Source organism: Branchiostoma lanceolatum, chromosome 2 (assembly GCF_035083965.1).
Source record: "Branchiostoma lanceolatum isolate klBraLanc5 chromosome 2, klBraLanc5.hap2, whole genome shotgun sequence".
Lineage (NCBI taxonomy): Eukaryota > Metazoa > Chordata > Leptocardii > Amphioxiformes > Branchiostomatidae > Branchiostoma > Branchiostoma lanceolatum.
The window spans coordinates 11,336,785-11,356,006 of record NC_089723.1 but is presented as its reverse complement, the minus strand read 5'-3'; the positions used below and the strand labels follow the sequence as shown (position 1 = coordinate 11,356,006).

General features: G+C 42.4%; 1 protein-coding gene across 2 annotated transcripts in view; it reads left to right on the top strand.

Annotated features, from left to right (window-relative positions):
• LOC136427445 (CUB and sushi domain-containing protein 3-like) overlaps positions 1-19,222 on the top strand; it is a 328,428-nt gene that overhangs the window by 46,092 nt on the left and 263,114 nt on the right. For both annotated transcript variants that reach the window (XM_066416298.1, XM_066416299.1), the window contains exons 13-18: positions 2,729-3,067; positions 3,658-3,852; positions 4,601-4,739; positions 5,586-5,773; positions 12,637-12,825; positions 13,620-13,736. In XM_066416298.1, coding sequence (XP_066272395.1) covers positions 2,729-3,067; positions 3,658-3,852; positions 4,601-4,739; positions 5,586-5,773; positions 12,637-12,825; positions 13,620-13,736 — 1,167 coding nt within the window. The remainder of the gene's footprint in view (positions 1-2,728; positions 3,068-3,657; positions 3,853-4,600; positions 4,740-5,585; positions 5,774-12,636; positions 12,826-13,619; positions 13,737-19,222) is intronic.

Sequence of the window (19,222 nt, the reverse complement as noted above, 5' to 3'; positions counted from 1 at the left end):
GGGCTTATCATCAACTGCGGCAAGACTGAAGCCATGGAGCAGAGCCAACCTGGCACTGAGCCTGCCACATTCAGTATTAAAGGCACAGCACTAAAGAACGTCCCGACGTTCACTTATCTAGGTTCCGTGCTTAACTCCACATGCGACATCACTGACGAGGTCCACAGGCGCATTGGTCTTGCCTCCACATCCTTCAGCAGACTTGCAAACAGAGTCTTCCTGAACAAAGATCTCACAACAAAGACAAAAGTTGCTGTGTACAGTGCCATATGCCTGTCCATCCTCCTATATGCCAGTGAAACATGGACATTATACAGACGCCACATCCGTATGCTCGAGCAGTTCCACATGAGATGTCTCCAGCAAATCCTCGGACTTAAGTGGTGGCACAAGGTACCCCACACCAAGGTTCGACGCAGGGCAAGCATCGAGCCAATTGAATCTTTGCTCCTCCAGAGGCAGCTCAGATGGGCTGGACATGTCATCCGCATGCCAAGCAACCGCCTGCCTAGACACATCCTGTACGGAGAGCTCTCCGCCGGTAACTGTAACGCTGGGGGACAGCAAAAGAGGTATAAGGACAACCTAAAAGCGAATCTCAAAAAATGCAACATCAAGCCTCAAAGTTTAGAGAAACTTGCTGAGCAGCGGAGCAGATGGCGAGAGGCATGCACAGCAGGAATCACCTCCTTCACGACCAACTTCGACCGCCAGTGTGAGGAGCGCAGAGCCAAGCGGCACCAGCCCTCGAGCCACACAGGAGGTGAACACACATGCGACACATGCGGAAGGATTTGCCTGTCCAGAATAGGCCTGGCCAGCCACAGAAGGACACACAGGAATTGACGTCATCGTCGGCGATGACGGACAGCCTTAAGCAAGTAAGCATCTTTATTTACGAACGTGCGCAAGCGCAGGCTGACGCGCTGTGGGAGGAGCCAGCTCCCCACCTCTCCGGTGCAATCCCGAGGAATTCCGCCAGGAGCGCAATCCCGTACCGATTCCACCCAATAAGATAGAGAGAGACTTGTGTTGGCCACATTCAGAGTTTAATGGTGAACTCGAAGATATAATTCAGTGAGATCTCCAGCAAACTCTGAGGGCCAATGTCGAGCCTGCGAGACGGCCAACAAAAGTGTAGGTAGAATCGTTGGGGTGGAAACAGTAAGGGAGAACACCGAAGACGACGGGAGACAAACTCTCCCCGATTTGTTATGATTTGTTATGCAATAGGGCTCCCTTGGAAATCAGTTACTTGTTAAATGAAGGGACTACCCTAAAGATTGATAAATAAATAAATAAATAAAAGTTCGTTTCATTTCGTTCCATTTCGTTCCATTTTGCACTTTCTGGGGACCCTTTGGCATGTATAATTTTAGCCGGCTGATCGTCGGAACTCGGGGTTTGCCGCGCCAGTGGGCCATGTTGTCATGTCGGGCCACCGTGTCCATCGTAGTTTATGTGTACGGCTGTTGGCTGTAGTCTCAAGCGTGACGATCCCAAAGACTACTGGCTTACATCAGGTAGTTTCCTAGTAGTCTATCTTTATTTACGAACGTGCTCATGTGTATTATGATCTGTAAGCCTATAGAGATGCCACGCCGGAAGCCTGACCGGAAGCGAGAGATCACCACGTGACAGCCGTCCCACGCTCTGACCAATTACTGAAGAGATTGGAGAAATACCTACCAATCAGATGTCCTTGATGAATAAGCTTCGTAGGTCTCCCTCCATGTCTCGTTCTCTGTACGGTGGTTTGTTTTAGATAGATACTCGCTGTTTATGAACCTTTAGGATTTATGCTACTCTACAATCGTTGAATGAATGAGGGACATAAGTACAAGTCATGTTTATGCGATTCTTTATCGATAATGTGCGAGCGTTTTACTCAAAGCGTGTTGAAATGTGGGATTCCAGAGTATTACGCAAGGACTTCCCAGTGCATGTTGGCTTGTTGGGGCCCCAAAAGGGGTATACCGGGTGACCTATACGGATATGGGTACGGGTCTTTCCCTTTACCCAATCTATAACATGGACAGTAACAGGGGAAAATGATGGGTTGCTCCTTTGCTAAATTGGTATCACTTGAGAAATTGCCATTGCAACATGGGGATATGTTATGAAAGTAGACATACACTGCCAAGAAAAATTGCCAACGATTTGTAAGCATCCATGCGTTTTTTATGGCAATCACAAACTGCACTAAGTCTCTTCCCACAAAAGGCACTTTACCGCTCTTTAGGCATACGACCGCACAAGTCAAAACCAAGGACTGTGAACCTCCGACCTACCGTGTGGCTGCCGAACATTGCCTACTACTAACTTCTTCAGTTACAAAGAAGCTTTCACCAAACTAATATTTCATATCAGTTTGACTCACTCAGGCTAAAAGAGAATTAAGTATCACAGCTAAAAACACCAGTTCATGCAACCGTTTACTCTTTGGGGTCCGCACTCGGAGTAATACATTAATGTGACCTTAATGTAGATATGGTGTTGTATGATGTTTCACTCTTAGGCAATATGAAAATGAAAAGTAAAAGGTTATAACAGGATCAGACGATAACCCGAATATGTGTTGATAGCAGATAGCAGTTGCTGAAGCAACTGGATGGATTAGACAAAATCTATCCTGTTGCTTGACTAACTGATAAGCGTTATCTTGCATATCTTATTACCTGGATGTTTAACTTTCATCAATGTATGTTCCTTTTACTTTCAATATCAGCATCCTGTGGTGGAACATACACAGACCAGTCAGGAGTGATAATCTCTCCCGGCTATCCCAACTCCTACCCCAACAGTGCGGAGTGTGTGTGGACCATCCTGGGTGGCACCATGTCCAGCGGAACCCCACGGCTGATCGAGCTGACCTTCAACAGCTTCAGCCTGGAAGCCAACTATGACTTTGTGTACATCTATGATGGCTATGCCAATGGCACTCAACTAAATAGGTTTACTGGCCCAAATCTCCCAGACCAACTGAGAAGCACGTCCAACATTCTGTCCATCAAGATGACTACAGATGGCTCTGTGCAGCAGACTGGCTTCCAAGCAGCTTATCAAAGTAGGTGTTCACATGTACACGATTTAAAAAGGTAAACTGCCTTTTTTAGGGTCGGGGTAAAATGTTATCCACTGTGTCTAGGGCATGTTATTGGAAGTTGGAGCCAATCCCTCTCCTTCCACCGCCTTTTACAACCCAACTGAAGTCAGGTATTTATGTTACACCTGGGTAGACTGAGGAATGTTTTGGAAAGTGCCTTTCACAAGGACACAACATCTAGCCAGGAATGCCAGGATTGAAATCTGTGACTTTTCGATCTCATGTATGGTACCACATATAGCCACTCGGGTATTCTATGTTACAAATTAGATGTTTGTTTAGTCAGAATCTACAGTATCTTCAGTACAAAATGTATCTTCATAGCTTTAAAAGTCAACACAATTTCAAGAATATGGTACTGTACAGAATATTATTCACATAGATGGCAAGTAGAATTTTGATTAAATTTTGACATGTTGATTGCATTACATTGTTCTAATATCAGTTAAGGTTATCAAGCTTGATAACTTTTGCTGGTATTCGAACAATATATTGTACAAGATTAAAATGATCATTCTTACTAATGCCCCTGTTTGCATTCCAACCCACAGTCCTAGGATCCGTGACCTGTGATAACCCAGGAGCCCCCCAGTTTGGCAGCCTTGTGACCAGTGTTACAGGTAACAATTTTCCAGCGGGTTCACAGGTCACCTTCAGTTGCGATGCAGGGTACGAACTGAGTGACAACTCACCGGTAACCTGTCAGAGCAACGGGCAGTGGTCCAGACCAGTACCCACCTGTGATGGTAGATATATATTCATTGTTCTTTTAAGACAAGAAAAATATTCAATATAGCTAGGTTGACAAGTTTTATTGCATCAATTAAAGTGTAATTACATTGTAGCTCTGGGAGGAAAGCTCTATTTGGAGGTATTGTTTTTGGTTCTGTTTGTGTGTTTGCACCTGTTTGTGTGTTTCACTCAAGATGAATTTGGTCTTCTCACTTCTCACCCTGACGCCTTTAGGCCAATGGCCTGTAAGTTGTAAGCCTCCTGGCGAACTCTCTCCATACTGCTCTATCCTCAGTCATTTTCTTCACTTTTCCATACTGCTCTATCCTCAGTCATTTTCTTCACTTTTGAATTTGGTACCGGTAGTTATTGAGATACCTGGTGATTTATGCCCCCTAGCAGCTTTTTCAGGTACTGCAACATTACAGGTCAACACCCCTTTGTTGTTATAGTAGAGCATTACTGTCCATTATCAGCTGTGCTGATGACCAATGAGATCAATGAGCTGGGTCACCCAACTTGCGTGTCTGTGTTTTCGTTTTTTTCGTGTTTTAAATTATGAACAGCTGGGATTCTGGCTAGAGTACAAAGTAGCCTGTGTCATCATGATTTCTCAATCGATTACTGTAACAAGATAAAACAAGGGATTTACAAAAATTCTACATATTTCACGGAGGTACAAGATTTCCAAACACTTGTTTGTGAACTGGAAAGCTGTGTAGTTAATCCCATGTTGTGCATTATCAACTGTCACATCTTCAGCTGCTTGTGGCGGTCAGCGCACGGAGTCCTCAGGAACCATCCAGTCTCCTGGTTACCCTGGTCAGTATGGAAACAACCTGAACTGTGAATGGGTAATCACCTCACCCAGGGGCGCTGTGGTACAGATCCAATTTGAAAGGTATGGGAATCAGCATTTGATATTTATTTATTTATCAAAATTGCAACAAGGCAATACAATGGTCAGTCCAGGCAGCATTGCTGGTATTGGGTGCTATATTATTTAGTACATGTACATCAGTTCAACTTTCACTTATGACTTAGGCTTAAGATTACATAATTATACACTCAGAATTCTCATTATAGATAATGCAATTCTATATCAAAACATTCACATTTTGTACATAGAGTAGGTCAATCAATATCAAATTCACAATGAATAAACATAAACTTAATAAGTTATAGAGCTTGGGGAGGTTAGAGGTCATGAACTTATCTTAGGATTGGAGTAACAGAGGTGTTTAGAAACATAGAGGGAGGTCTGGGGTGGTTTGACTGGAAGAGCCATCAAATCATTTTGTGGAATAAATAATTTGAAGTGCCTCAAATACTAAGTCTTTTTTGTTTGTGTAATTGTCATAGCCCGGTAGCCCCTGTACATGTAGTTGACCAGGTTTGGTCAACAGACGTGTGAGGCCATACTGGTTGTTGTAGATTGAACAGTGTAGCAGGTAGTGGGTTTCAAAGGATAAACCGCATGAACATGATATTTAGAAATAGCCTGCAGAAATAGCAAACACTGAATGCAATGTAAATTATGCTAAAAAATGTAACTATATGATTTTGCATTGTAATGAGAAACAATTACTTGGAGAAGGTATGGGGTCATGGAACTCATTTTCTGATGTACCATTTTATGTCTTAGCCTGTAAAAATCTCAAGTAATTTATTTGTTACATCAAGGTTTATTACCAAATGAATTGAGTGCTGACACCATGATCTAGCATACATTCATCATATTCTCCAGGTTGGACCTTGAGAATGGCTATGATTTTCTGGAAGTTCGTGATGGAGCAGATGGTTCATCACCACTGCTACAGCGTCTTACAGGAGCAATCACCCCAAATGCAATCAGCAGCACAGGCAGCTCTCTGTACCTTAAGCTCACCACTGATCACAGTGTCACACAAACTGGCTTCAGGGCAACCTTTGATGGTAAGTCTTCAGTATTCCTAAAGGAAACGGGATTCTGCATTTGGCAATGCTTGTTACAATAACTTACATATTGGTCACAACACATGTCAGCAGGGATAAGGTTAAAGATGTTAAATTGAATTTAATATTGAAAGTTTTCTTTCCTTCTGATCACAGTCTTTGTGTCACGGTGTTAGTTTTTTGTTTAATCATCAGTCCTCTAGATCTGTACAGAGATATTGTTACTTCCATGAAAACAGTTGTTTTTGGTTTGTGTGTGTTTGTTTGTTTCTAGATACAGTGTACCGTAAAATCCCTATTTACGTACGCACTTTTTAAACTTTTCAAGTCGCAAGCAGGTGCTCTAGGCTGACGTCAAAGTCGGGATGCGTACGTTAGGAGGGGTTCTTCCTTGTAAAAATTGCATATCAGCTTGAGAGTATGGTACATCTTCATGCAAGTGAGTGTGGAATGCTACCACACAATCAATCAGTAAAAAAGAATAAATAATACATATATTTAAGTCGTTTGAATGGCAACATATGAATATTGAATAATGGTTTTGAAGTTGCCTTCCCCTCTTGTATGTGGAAAGAAGCTTTTCTGTTTGTAACAAAAGTGGAAATATGTTTCTGCCCCTTTACCCTGTTTAGATTGATAATTGCAGTTTCAATACTTGGGGAACGACAGCAACACAATTATAGTTTGACTTAACAAGATCTGATTTGAAATGATGAATGACTAAGGCCAACTTTAGACCTACTATTATATACAGTCATGCGACTGGATGTCGTCACTACGTCGCCGGCGACGGTATTGGCCGTCTAAAGATGATCAAAACAGTCGTGCAACGGCAATAAACGGGAATCCTGGAATCGTTGTCACGACCACCTCGGACCCAGTCGTGCGACGTTCAGCGGGAGGGCCTGTGGCTTTTTTTTCTCGTCTAAATAAGAACCGGCGACGGAAGTGAGTGATATGCTAATAAGCCTACAGCATGCTGTTTCTTGTCCGGGAAGGAAAGTTTCTATCATTTTGTTTGTAAATATGCATGCAGTCAGCAATGGAAACGGTTATTCCGGCACGACGCCCTGCCACCAGTGGCTACTTCTCTGGTATGCCCCTATTCCTTGATCCCCGTGACATCCCCGGCTGCGGCCACGAACTCGGGTTAAATCCCAGGTATTGCCCGTCTCTGTACCGGCCTCAATCTCTTTCTTTGTTGAGCGCGTTCTCAACGTCTCACCTGCAGGGCAACAGTTGTTGCAAAGTCAGTAAAAGCTTCATCTTTTGCGTGACGAAAACAAGCGGTTCCCCCACCATTTTGGATTTGCGCGCAAGAGGTCACTTTGGGTCACACGAGCGCATCAATGGAATTCTGCGGAAAACCCTCAAAAACCCGGACTATTAGAACAGCCGTAAATGTATCAGATTCCCGGGGAATCTCTTTATTTGGAAGTTGACAGTCCGCAGTTGAGCAACACAGAAGCTGTTATTAACGTAAAAGATTCCTTTCTTTGTCAGTGCGGGAATAGAATTAATTTTTAGCTGTATTTCTGACAAATTTCTGGAGCATGGTTATGTCATTTTTTCATCCAGAACAGTGAATTGATGCACAGAAACTTCATTTCTACCACAGTAGGAAGATAATGTTTCAACTAAATTGATAAGCTTTGCCATGATTGGACGATTCGGCTGCTACAAATTTGTGGCGCCGCCCCGACTTTCCTTGTTCCCAGGGCGTTTAGTAGACTTTCTGGCGCCTTCGCCGTCTGTCATCAAAGGCTGTCGACTGTCAATCAGCGGCAATTTCGTGGGGAAAAAAAAATACGTGAGTTGGAACTATGTGTAGCAGTCACCAGGGAACTTCTGGCGACCGTTGATTTTTACGTTCCTTGAACTTTCAGTTCCACGTTTTCTGTAGTAGCTACAATCTGACACAGAACAGCGATTTCGGCTAGGCTCCTTCGGAGGCTTCCTGGAACGGCGGCGTATATATTTGGGCAATCTAGGGGGGTGACGCGATTTCTAACACGGGCCAAGGTTCTCTAAATTATGCCGACAAAGGGACTTTCACCGCATAGAGAGTTACTAGTACATGTACATGTACGTCGCTGAGGGACGACCGCCTCGGTGGCGATTTTTCTGGAAACATGTCAGCGTTTAAGCGTGGGAATAACAGGAATATCGCTTCTTATTTCGCACCGAAGAGAACTTCTGACAGCGACGATATTGTAGCGCTTCGACTTCGGAGAAGACGGACACAGCCAAAAGATGGAAAACTGGTATCGACTATTGATATTTTTGAGTAGCTAAATGAACCAACGAGGTTAAAATCTCCTTGAATATACTATTGATATTGTTGTTTCTGAGTTCTTAGTTGTCTTTCATGGTTTCACCTATTGTATGTCAAGGTCCTGTGGAGAATAGAAGTTGATCGACTACCATGATTATCATAAATATGACCCTCAAAACTGAAAAAGAAGCCTTCTCAATAGCCTAAAATGCAAGAGCTTCCGGGGGGCTTCGCCCCTGGGTCATTAAACTTACATGTACTTTGTATACCAGCAAAATTTGTTCATCAAAATTCAGGACATAGCATTTCAATAATGCTTCAAGATTTTTAGATTTTCCTGATTTATCTGCGTGCGACGGACGGTAGTTACAAGTTGAAATATTATGGTGTCAGCACGACTAGAGAGAAAATCTAACATATATAGCATTAGTGCAAAGGTAATACTGTACATGATACTGACAGAATAACAGAAAAAAGGTTGGTTTATTGTTCTACCAGATTGATTTCAATCAACCATTATCGGAAAAATGGCGATTTTATGTTAACCAACGTTACATTCATAAATATCCTGTTAAGCTCAGCCGACACAAATATCCCTTGGGCTGCACCAAGTAATTTTTATGGATGACGTCCGCGCGCACATTGATTTTGGTCTGTTCCCAGAAAAAAACCCAAGGAATTCCACTTCCTGTAACTATGACCAAAGAGCCGCAAATCGTAAGATAAATGTAAAACTCGTCACGCGAAATGCATAAATAAACGCCTAAGGCTATTGGCAGGATCATCCTGTCAGCAGTAGAAAAATTTGCACTATCACCCTGTCAGCAGTAGAAAAAGAAATGATTGCACTGCTGACAGGATGATCCTGTCAGCAGTGCAGATTTTTGGTACGCTCTCGATGTCAGTCAGGGAGAGCTGACGTTCGAGCAACTGTACGAGAGACTCTTGTAGCGGCGAGTGAGTTTCGGCCGTACAAGTATTGTCAAGATCAGCTACAGTCACTGTGCATTTCTTCTGCAATGACGAGAAGATCGGGAGAGGCATTGAAGTTAACTCCGGCCTGCAGGTGGGGCAGGCAACCAAGCAATTCGTGTGTTTCATCCGCATGGAGGTCGACAAGACAGCTGTCACAACTGAAGCTCCTAGGCCCAAGTCTGTTTTTGAGGGTCTGTGCCCGAGGCATAGCGGGCTATTTACAGCGTCAGTTTGTCAGCCCACAGCATAATGTTTATGCGCAACAATTCAACAGATTCGTAAAAAAAAAGTCCATGACCCTCCCCCCCAACCCATAATTTTTTCCATGACCCTCCCCCCCACCTCGAAAAAATTTTCCATGACCCTCCCCCCCCAACGCAACACCCCTCCCCCCGCTAAATATCGTACGGTCCCTAAGAATAGCTGAATTTTCTTTCCCTTTCTTTTCTAGATATAAGACAGTTTAAGAAACTAATCCCTTTATTTTGGGTAGAAACCATATTAAAATGTAAATTTTGGACCCGAAAATTATAATTTTTTTTACACTTGGAAAAACGAGTTTTCCTGGGGTCATGGCACATATGCTGAGAAAGCTTAGTAAATGGTGTCACTCTCTGAAAAATGAAAAAAAATAAAAAAGTCATGTAAAAATTTTTTGCAATCTCCGATGACGCGAATTTGGTGAAAATACATTAAAAACACTGCTATTTGCATCATCAGACGAAAAAAACGTATCACCGTTGCCGTGGACTAATACAAAAAAGGATTTGATGGCGAACCAACTTCACCACGCCCCCAAATACTACAACTCACGGGCTTTTCAGGAGATACAAAAAACCTATCTGCTAAAAATGATCACCAAGCAAATCAGGGTGATGACCACTCACTTCCGGCGGATTACCAGATCATGACCTCTCAACCCTGGTCAGATTTGAACTCCGATACGGAACCTTAAGTATGTTGATTTTGCTAGGAATCATGGTGAATTACTCCCATCATCCTTTGCTGTTACTAACAGTACTACAGACGAAGCCACTTAATTGCACCCCGGATAAACGCACATTCCATTTAATTGCACCAAATCCCAAAATCCCAAACCGGTTCCCATTCACTGCATTGTTAGTGACTCCGCATATCTGCACCACGCATTGTCACCAATGCCGGATAACTGCACCAAAATTTTTCAAAAATCCTTGACAAGTTGACTTAAAAGGTGCGCTAAAAATCGGCAAACGCTGTACAAATGAGCCGATACCTGCCGGTGTAAAGGCGCAGTACCGCCAATATGTTTAAAACTGTTTTGAGTAACAAATTTAAAGAAGGCAGTCTCCATTGACAGTCACGTTGATAGGAATCGTATGGGAGGTCCGAGCGGGTCACGGGGCGTGTCGGCACCATTAAGAGATGCACACCTTCCAAAGGCGGCATTACGCTTTGGCAGACAGCATGCTGTACTCAATAAAGATTGGTCTCTACCTGTACACTGTCTTATTACTGTGAATGCATTCAAGTTCGCGGGGATTTGATTTCGCGTTAAGGATGACCTGGGGTGTTGTCGGTGGTTTGAGGTTCCCGGCAGCGCTATTGGCACACACTGCTGCAATAATAAAAGACCGGCGTCTGATGTTATGGCTGCATGTGTATTTTTATTTCAAGCTTCTTTTATACTAACGGGGGGTGCCCAAACATATGACGTTTTTTCACGCGCTCGAACTCACGGTGCTCCATTGCTGGTTGCCAGAGAATGGTCATGTTTTAATGAATGAATTTTGAACACATTCATCTAAAGAACATATTTGGACATGAAATATATTCATACTGTTCATGGGCCCTTCATGCTCCGCGTTACATGCGGAAGAAGCTGTGAGACATTTTCACGAATGTACCTTCTGATTTAGTGCTACGCCAGATAGTGTGCCTAACCTATTACGCTTTGGTAATTTTGCTCTCTTCGAAGTTGGTGATGAAGTTAGGGAAATGTAGATAAGGCTTGAAATCTGCTATATTATAGCTTTCTTTTGACCGGAAAATTTTGACTGTGTGCACTTCTAACATCATGTGAGAAGGGCTATATCTAACGCATCCCAGCTCATGTTTTCACGGGAAATAGGCTACTACCCGCTTTGCGCACAGCCCTACGTACGTCTTACATGCGACCTGACTTACAAAATCATTGCGAAAAAACGACACCGCTTACATCAACAATACTCCATCTACTTATTGGGAAATATCTTCGCCATCTCTGTATTCAGTTTCCTTTTCATAGACGGTACCAATCACATGTTAGAGCGTTACAAAGCTGTGCGTTGAATCGCCGTCTGCCATCGCCGCCCAAGAAAATGTCGGGAAAACAATGTCGCCAGACGTCAGCGATGTTTACGTTGTTTTCTTTGGTTGGTTTTCTTCTCAACAAACACATATAAAGACCCAATTTATGAAGTTATATTTCTTATGTGTATGATAGTAGTATATCTGCTTGGCACAGGCCGTATATTTAGGTGACGGGCTGTCTAGCTACGCAGTGACCCTCTACTCAGCGTTGCCATCATTATTGTCAAAATACTTGCAATTCTATCGTACAAATGTTCATCACAGAAAACTCCCCTGGTCGATATAGACGTAAAGGTAGAGATTCAATTGTATCAGCACGAAGCTTTAGCGTGGAAATGACTCGAATAAAAGCTGGGATATTGTTAAATGTGCTAATCAGAGAACAATTGGGTTGCGCATATGAAAAGACAAGTTCGTTCCTGCGCTCAGTGCTCAGACCAAAACATTTCAGTGCCCACCTCAAAAGGCATGAACCAACCAGCTATTGTTGCCAGTGGTGACAAGAATGATTGACACAGACTTCTCATCAATATGCATGTCAAACAAGTTAGGAAAAACGAGGCCTATTTTGACCACCGTGTTCCCTTGTTATTCCAGCAGAACTTTTGTTAAAATCTGTCAAAGATAATAACTGGAAAAAGGAACGGCAGATTTTCATATTTTGGTGAATGCAGGTAGAGAGAGATGTACCAATTCAGATGCAAATTATGCAGATTAAGACTTAATCTGCATGGTCTATGTATAATTCCAGTGCTTTCCATGATAGGACTATAAGCACATTGCACAAGTAATCAAAGGTTATCTCATTTCCTGTCATCACTGTCCTAGTACTTCTGTCATACTTGTGACGTAAAGGTTACCATTACCGCACATTTGCATAACTAATGAGGAAATGTTATGAAACACATGTAGCATTTCACTCTTGCAATAAGTATAAGGGTGCTTAGAGGAACTCATCAATGGCCATAGATTATGCAAATCAGGACCTTTTTTGCATTAAATAAGAAAATTAAGAACTGTTTCACGGAGGTATCATAATGAGACCTCCAAACTGTTTTTTTGCACTAGACATTTTCTCTAACAGTTTTGTTTTGATTCTAACTAGAATCAAGTTTGGCTGACTGTAGTTGCTTGTATAGGTTATCAATTAACTTACTGCCTTGCTAGTGTGTAGCACTATATTGATGTACTTGTGTCTCCTGAGAGCTAGATATCTCTGATCAGGCTTGAATCTAGGGCTGTTGTACATAAACTGTATTTGCCTTCTCTCCTAACATTTCAGATGAGGTATCCATGGCCTGCCCCGATCCTGGTGTCCCAGTCAATGGCAATCGTGATGGTGACTTTTTCTATGTGGGTAATACCGTCACCTTTTCTTGTGACCTTGGATATGTCATCAGTGATGCCACGCCCCTTACCTGTCAGACGGGTAGCACGCCGTCATGGTCCGGACCAACACCAACATGTGATGGTTAGTTGCAGTACATGTTATTGTCAAACTAGGCTGTGAAAATGAGAACACTGTAAAAATGAGTCGATCATGTGAATTAATTACTTTTCCCGTTACCTGAGAGACCCTTAGCTAGCAAAAAGCTGCCGTCCCTAGCTTTTATCTTTAAGTCGACCGCAAGGAGCATAACATTATTCATCTGACATCTAAGTGATGAAAACAATGTCTGAGAATGTGGAGTAAGCGTTGTACTTCTTTGTTCAGTTGATGAAATTGAATATACCTGTACAATGTATATCTGATGTTAAGAATACCGATGTCCTGATCATGCATTTCAGTTTTACATCAATTTGTTAAACTGTTTTTGTCGGATGACTTCGGCTGAAATTAAAAAAAGAAAAATTTAAAAGAGCATTCCTTAGACTACCGAGGGGGTGTCCCTGTGGTGTAGTGGTCTGCGCTTCTGTAACTTACCACATCTGCTATTACTTGGAACCAGAAGGCTCGAGTTCAACTCCCGGGTAGGACACCCCTGGACAAGAGGCGCATTGAGTCAGACTTTGTAAAAATGGTACATACTTAAGAAACAGTATGGAAGTTAAACAAACTCCACTGCCAGGGGACTAGCCTCCTGCTGCAGTGATTGCACCACAGTGCAATGAAACGGGGATGGGCACCGCCCTATACACCTTATGGTGTGGGAGGATTTTAACTACTAGTAACTAACTCTCCTAACTACCGACCCTGATACATGTAGTATGATTGTTAATCCATTTGTCACATTGTCTGAGTAATCATTTGATTTTATTCTACAGCTCTCTGTGGTGGTTACCTCACAGCTACAGAAGGTATTGTCTTGTCCAAGAACTACCCTAACAACTATGGAAACAACCTGAACTGTAACTGGACTATTGTAGTTACACCAGGGAAAGGTGAGGCATGCACATGGCTTCAATTAAGACTACTGAGTACTGTAAATCACTTTAATATAGTGGCAAGAAAATGTAGCGTTTGGGGGGAAATGGAGTAGGTCATGGCACTTAGCTTTAACGGTGGGAACAAACATTACTGTCTCAAATATTAGTGATCAAATATTAGCGATGATGAAATTTTAACTGTTGACTTCAGTGGCCGTTAAATCAGCTAAAATTAAGGATTACAGTATATTTTTCAATTGAAAGTATTGAGAATAGTTACCCTTATGTTACAGCACCTTATGTCTTGACAGGCCTATGGTCTGACAGTGACCCTCTACCCTAACCCTTAAATAACACAGGGCTGTCAGAACATAATGGTGTTGAAGCATAAGAGCATAAACCATTCCCGTCGAACACCATAACGAATAAGTAGAACCCCATTTTCTATTTCAAACACCTCCATCAAAAACAGTGCCAGCGGCAGCCGCACGTGTAAAGCAGGGTACGTATATCTGTGACTGGTCTTCCACTGTGTTTGCTGCATGCATTGCAGTTGCGAAGCTTGCTCGGGACAAACATGAAATAAAAATGAAAACAGCTCGGGCACTTGCAGTAAGGGAGCTTGTACGACATGCTATTTAGCAACCGTATGTTATTTACTAGGGGGGGATGGTTGGTGCAAATTTAAAGAAGGTCCGTTAAAAAGATTTTCCATGGCCCTCCCCCCAGCTCAAAAAAAAATTTCCAGGGTCCTCCCCCCCGCTCAAATTTTTGTTTCAATGTCCCTCCTCCTGGCTCAAAATTTTTTAGATGGCCCTCCCCCGATTTTTTTCATGTTGTTTTGCATGGAACACATTACAACATAAACTGTGTTGTAGTGCAGTAGTAATGTTTGAAGGCACAGCGGACGTATTTGGGGTTGTCACGACGTGCACAGGAGTCCAGCTAGGGCAGCAACTTATTTCCAATCGGTACCTGAAGTTTACCAGTTAATTTGATGCCATGTATACAAACATGTAAACGGCATAGCACTTGATGTTGCTGCACTTGCGCTGCAACGATATAAGACTTACCTTGCAAGCTTGTCTGATATCACTTCTCTGCCAGACTGATGGCCATTATATGAGTCCGTCCTCGGAGGGCCAAAGGCCTGACCGTCTCGCGCCACCAGGTGCGAGCTTTCTTGGGGGGTCAGGGGGAATGCCCACCCAGAAAATGTTGACAGTGTAAATCCTCTTAAACGTTAATTCCCGCCTTTTTAAAGGCAAATCATTATTGTTGTTCAGTAAGGTAGTCGTTTAATGCGTCCACATTAATGCCGAGAAGCGCCAGTGTGGGATCTTTCCCACAATGCCCGCGGCTTCAGTGGAAAACACAAAATGCCCATTAACATTTCTCAATTTTTTACCGACTTCTCGGCAAAATGTGTGTCAAAATCATCCACCACTCTGTGCCGTAGAGAGTTAAATTTTTGACGATTTTCAGATTGGGGGTATTTGCATTTCGCCTTCGATTCAGTATTCAATGAATAGTGACCCAGAATTGTAGAGTCTTCAACTATTACTGTTGTAAAAATCTTGTTGGTTTGAAATCTGGGAAGGTCTGTATGTCCATGTCTACCAGGGTCACCTTCTCGACTGTTTTTCATCCAAAGGTTGCAAGGCATTGTTGTTGTTGATTCCAGTGCAGTCGACTTTTAAACACAAGTTACGGCACTGATATACTATCCCAGTATTGTCCAAGAATACCTACAGAAACAAACTACGTGAAGATGGACTGAATATTAGTAAAGGCTATCTTAGTTTTTCAGTTACTGGTACGTAAATCCAGCGGTGCGGGTCCGCCATGCGTTTTGTGGAATGGGCCTTGTGCGTTCTTTTTTGGAATCAAGACAACGCCTCTGATGAGGTGACCTCGCGCAATTTATTTAGAAGACCATAACGGCGTAAAAATTGCTAACATTAGTTATATACCACCAGAAAGAAGATACTTTGGTCTATTCTACGCGCTTGATTTCTTTTTGTTTTGATATCGGCAAGTGAGTAAAAACACAGGGCGAATTTACACTAAAATCAACTGATTTCAGGTCATATTGTCAAATGGGAACAGGTTAAAAATTGGTTAAAAAATCTGCAGGAGTAAAACGGGAAGATTCAAAATTATAGATACGATGAAATAATGAACATAAAGTTGTAAACTCAAGCAACGAGCTTTGTTGTAAGTAGTCCTGACGCCGGGGTGTCATAGAACGTAGAACTGGCTCAAAACGTCACGCGACTCGCTGTTGCAAGCAGTCAGACATTTTGAGGCTAGATTGATGTCCCTTTGGAGTGGTGTATTGACTTGAAACTCTGGGGAGACCATCTTGAGCATAATGCTAGACAACAATTTGAGTTTTATGTTGCAAGTAAATGTCTAGAGTAGATAATCACTAAAAAAGTCAAATCAGGTACATTCTATTCTGAAATCAAAATTATGATGACATGTCATCACACGTATTGGGGTCATTTCTGCATTTCGCCCTCAAAATCTATTTTTGACAGGAAAGCGATCAACAATCGGTTCAAAAATTTATAGGAGTAAAAAAATGAGGCCGAAATATTGTAAATTACTTGAAAACAGGAAGATTGATGGTCACATACTCCAGCGACGAGCTTTCTTTGGGAAAATAAAACTGTCTCGAGCTCTTGACGTGGCTTGGCGGCTGAAATGTTTTGAAATAGACGACCTCTGTCAGAAGCCTGGCCAGAAGGGAGATAAGGCAGACAGGTGGACGCCTCTCTGGCGAATTCTTCCTAAAAATCACTTTCCCGCTGAATGGCACGCAAGCCTTGGAATATAGAGAGGTATGCGCATTCTCAAAAGCAGATTGCTAGTCATGATGCTTTTTTCTGAGAAGTATAGCATATTCTACAAAATTACCCGAACTCTGGAAGGTATCATAGAATGTTGCAAAACTCAGTCCCCAATCCATGTTTTTTTTTCGATGGCCCTCCCCCCGGATCAAAAACTTTTTCAATGGCCCTCCCCCAGGAAAAAAAAATTCAATGGCCCTCCCCTCCAGTGCACCTGAGCCCTCCCCCCAGTATATTTTGTACAGTCCCTAACCAATACCAAAGTTCACTTAGTTTCGTGTTTCTGCACTTTTGTGTGATGTTTTAAATTCTAATGGGGTACACAAGTGTTTTATTTCTAAAGTAATGCAGCTGTTCCTGTCCAACCAGCAAAGTAATTGTATGGGAAGTCAGTCTGCATTATTGAGAGCCTTAAGTTTAACTTAGTGGTTTCAGCAATGTTTGTCCAACAAGCGCTGTTTGGTGTTGAAATATATATTTCATATCTAACAGGGGGCATAGCTTCAGGATAGGTCTATATGAACGTAGGGGTGTCAGAGTATATTTTAAATTCCTTGAATATGCTGCAACAGTATGGGATCCATACACAAAGAAAGACAAGGATAAACTGGAGAGGGTGCAGAACCAAGCTGCCAGGTTCTGCACGAACAACTATGACAGGGGTGCTAGTGTTACTAAAATGAAATCAGATCTACAGTGGAGTCACTTGAAGACAGTAGAAAAATATCCAGGCTTTGCATGATGTACAAAATGACTAATAAACTTGTGGATATACCGACTGATAATTATCTAATACCAGCCCAGAAACAGACAAGAAATAGTCATGCCTTTTTACCATAGTTGTCAACCAAGGATCGATGTGTTCAAAAATTCATATTTCCCGAGAACCATAGTAGAATCGAACTCATTGTCATCAGATGCTGTAGGAGCATCCTCACTAAATAGCTTCAAAGAATGATTGCAGTCAGATGTGCAAAAGTTAGGTGTGACAGGCTGTTCAGCGTAATATAACCAGCTGCTGCCGCACTGCGTGCCTGCGAAGCTGGTGTGTTACGCCGAAGGGTGGTTATACCGGCTATTTAGATACAGATACAGAATATACGGTCCCCAGAAAGTGCGAAATGGAACGAAATGGATGAAATGGAACAAAATGGAACGAAAATGGAACGAAACGGAACGAAATGGAATGAAATAAAACAACATACAGTCAAACCTGGCCAAAGTGGTAATTTTTTGTCAATCTCTTGGATTTTCCTCAATGACATAAGCATCAAGAATTAGTCTGTAGCGGTCACCTGTCCAATGTGGTCGTGGTCAGGCAATTTTAAGTCTGGTCGCAATGCCAACACTGCCGGTTACGGTCACAGCGCTACGCGTGGTCGGCGTACCTTTTTTACAACAGCGGCCGTAACTTGGAGCCCACGCCTGGTTCACAATCTTTTTATTTCCGCACTGCGCCACCAAAATGTGGACTCAACTACAACCCTTTAAGTGTTTGAAGAAAGAAAACATTAAGTTATTTCGTAGTTTTACGCAAAGCATTTCCAGAATGGTGTCTTTGATTTTTACACAGCTGTTAACACTCCTCCGTTCAGTGGTACATTGCCATTTCTGAGCATTCGGACTGGGCAAAATAACTGCGCAGCTTTTTAATAGAAGACTCGTTCGTGTATCTAGTGTGTTAAGTTCTTGAAAATGTAATTATCCGGGCTGAATTTACGTTTTTTGCGGGTAAATAAAGGCTCTAAATCAAATTTCCGCATTTTTCCAAGATGGCGTCGCAGCATGCAAACAAAGGTCAGAAGAGTTCAGCGGACGATACCACTGTTATGTAGGTTAAATGCGGTGAATCTATTTTGTTATACCGAATCGCTGAGAGTAATTTCATTATCAAAACCTTCAGAACGAATTGATGCTGTCACAGATATACAATGATGTAAAATCCAAATTATACTAAATTTACGAAAGAAATAAGCATAAAGGAACCATTATTAGCAACATACCATGTTGTCTGAACCGTCTGACTGTTTCAGAATTTTATCCAGTTGCTTGAGTAACTATTTTTGGCATAAAGGATCCACTTTTCCAATGAGTACCACGGTGACCATACTAGAGATAATGGCAGAAGCCGAACCCAAACTGTAAACAAATGGAACTCGCCACAATGTTTTGATTGAAAACCGGCCGAAAACATAGTAGGATTGGTCAGTGGACCAATCGTAGGGAATTACTCTGGAGGAAGTGACCTCTGACCTCCGCTCATGCCACGTTCATTCTTGCGACATCCACCGTTCTGAACTGCTGGGCTCGCCTCCCGCTCAACGTTACCACCATCCCGCCCTTGCTGCAATTTCGCTTCGTTCAAGAACTAATAGATTTGTTTAACTTTACCAACACTGGATGTAATAAACTACAGTTGTAACCGCCAAGACCACAGTCTTTGGCCGTTTGATGTCTTTGTACAACCAATAAGCTTCTATCACAGAGCAGATTCACAGATTAAAGACATCACATGCCCCAAACCGCGTAGCTCTCTCCTTGTATTGTATATGTGTACGTAGTGTAAAACAGTTACTAACAATTAATGGCAATTAAGGAACAAAGCCACATTTATTTTGTTTCATCATGTAACATCATGAAATGAAA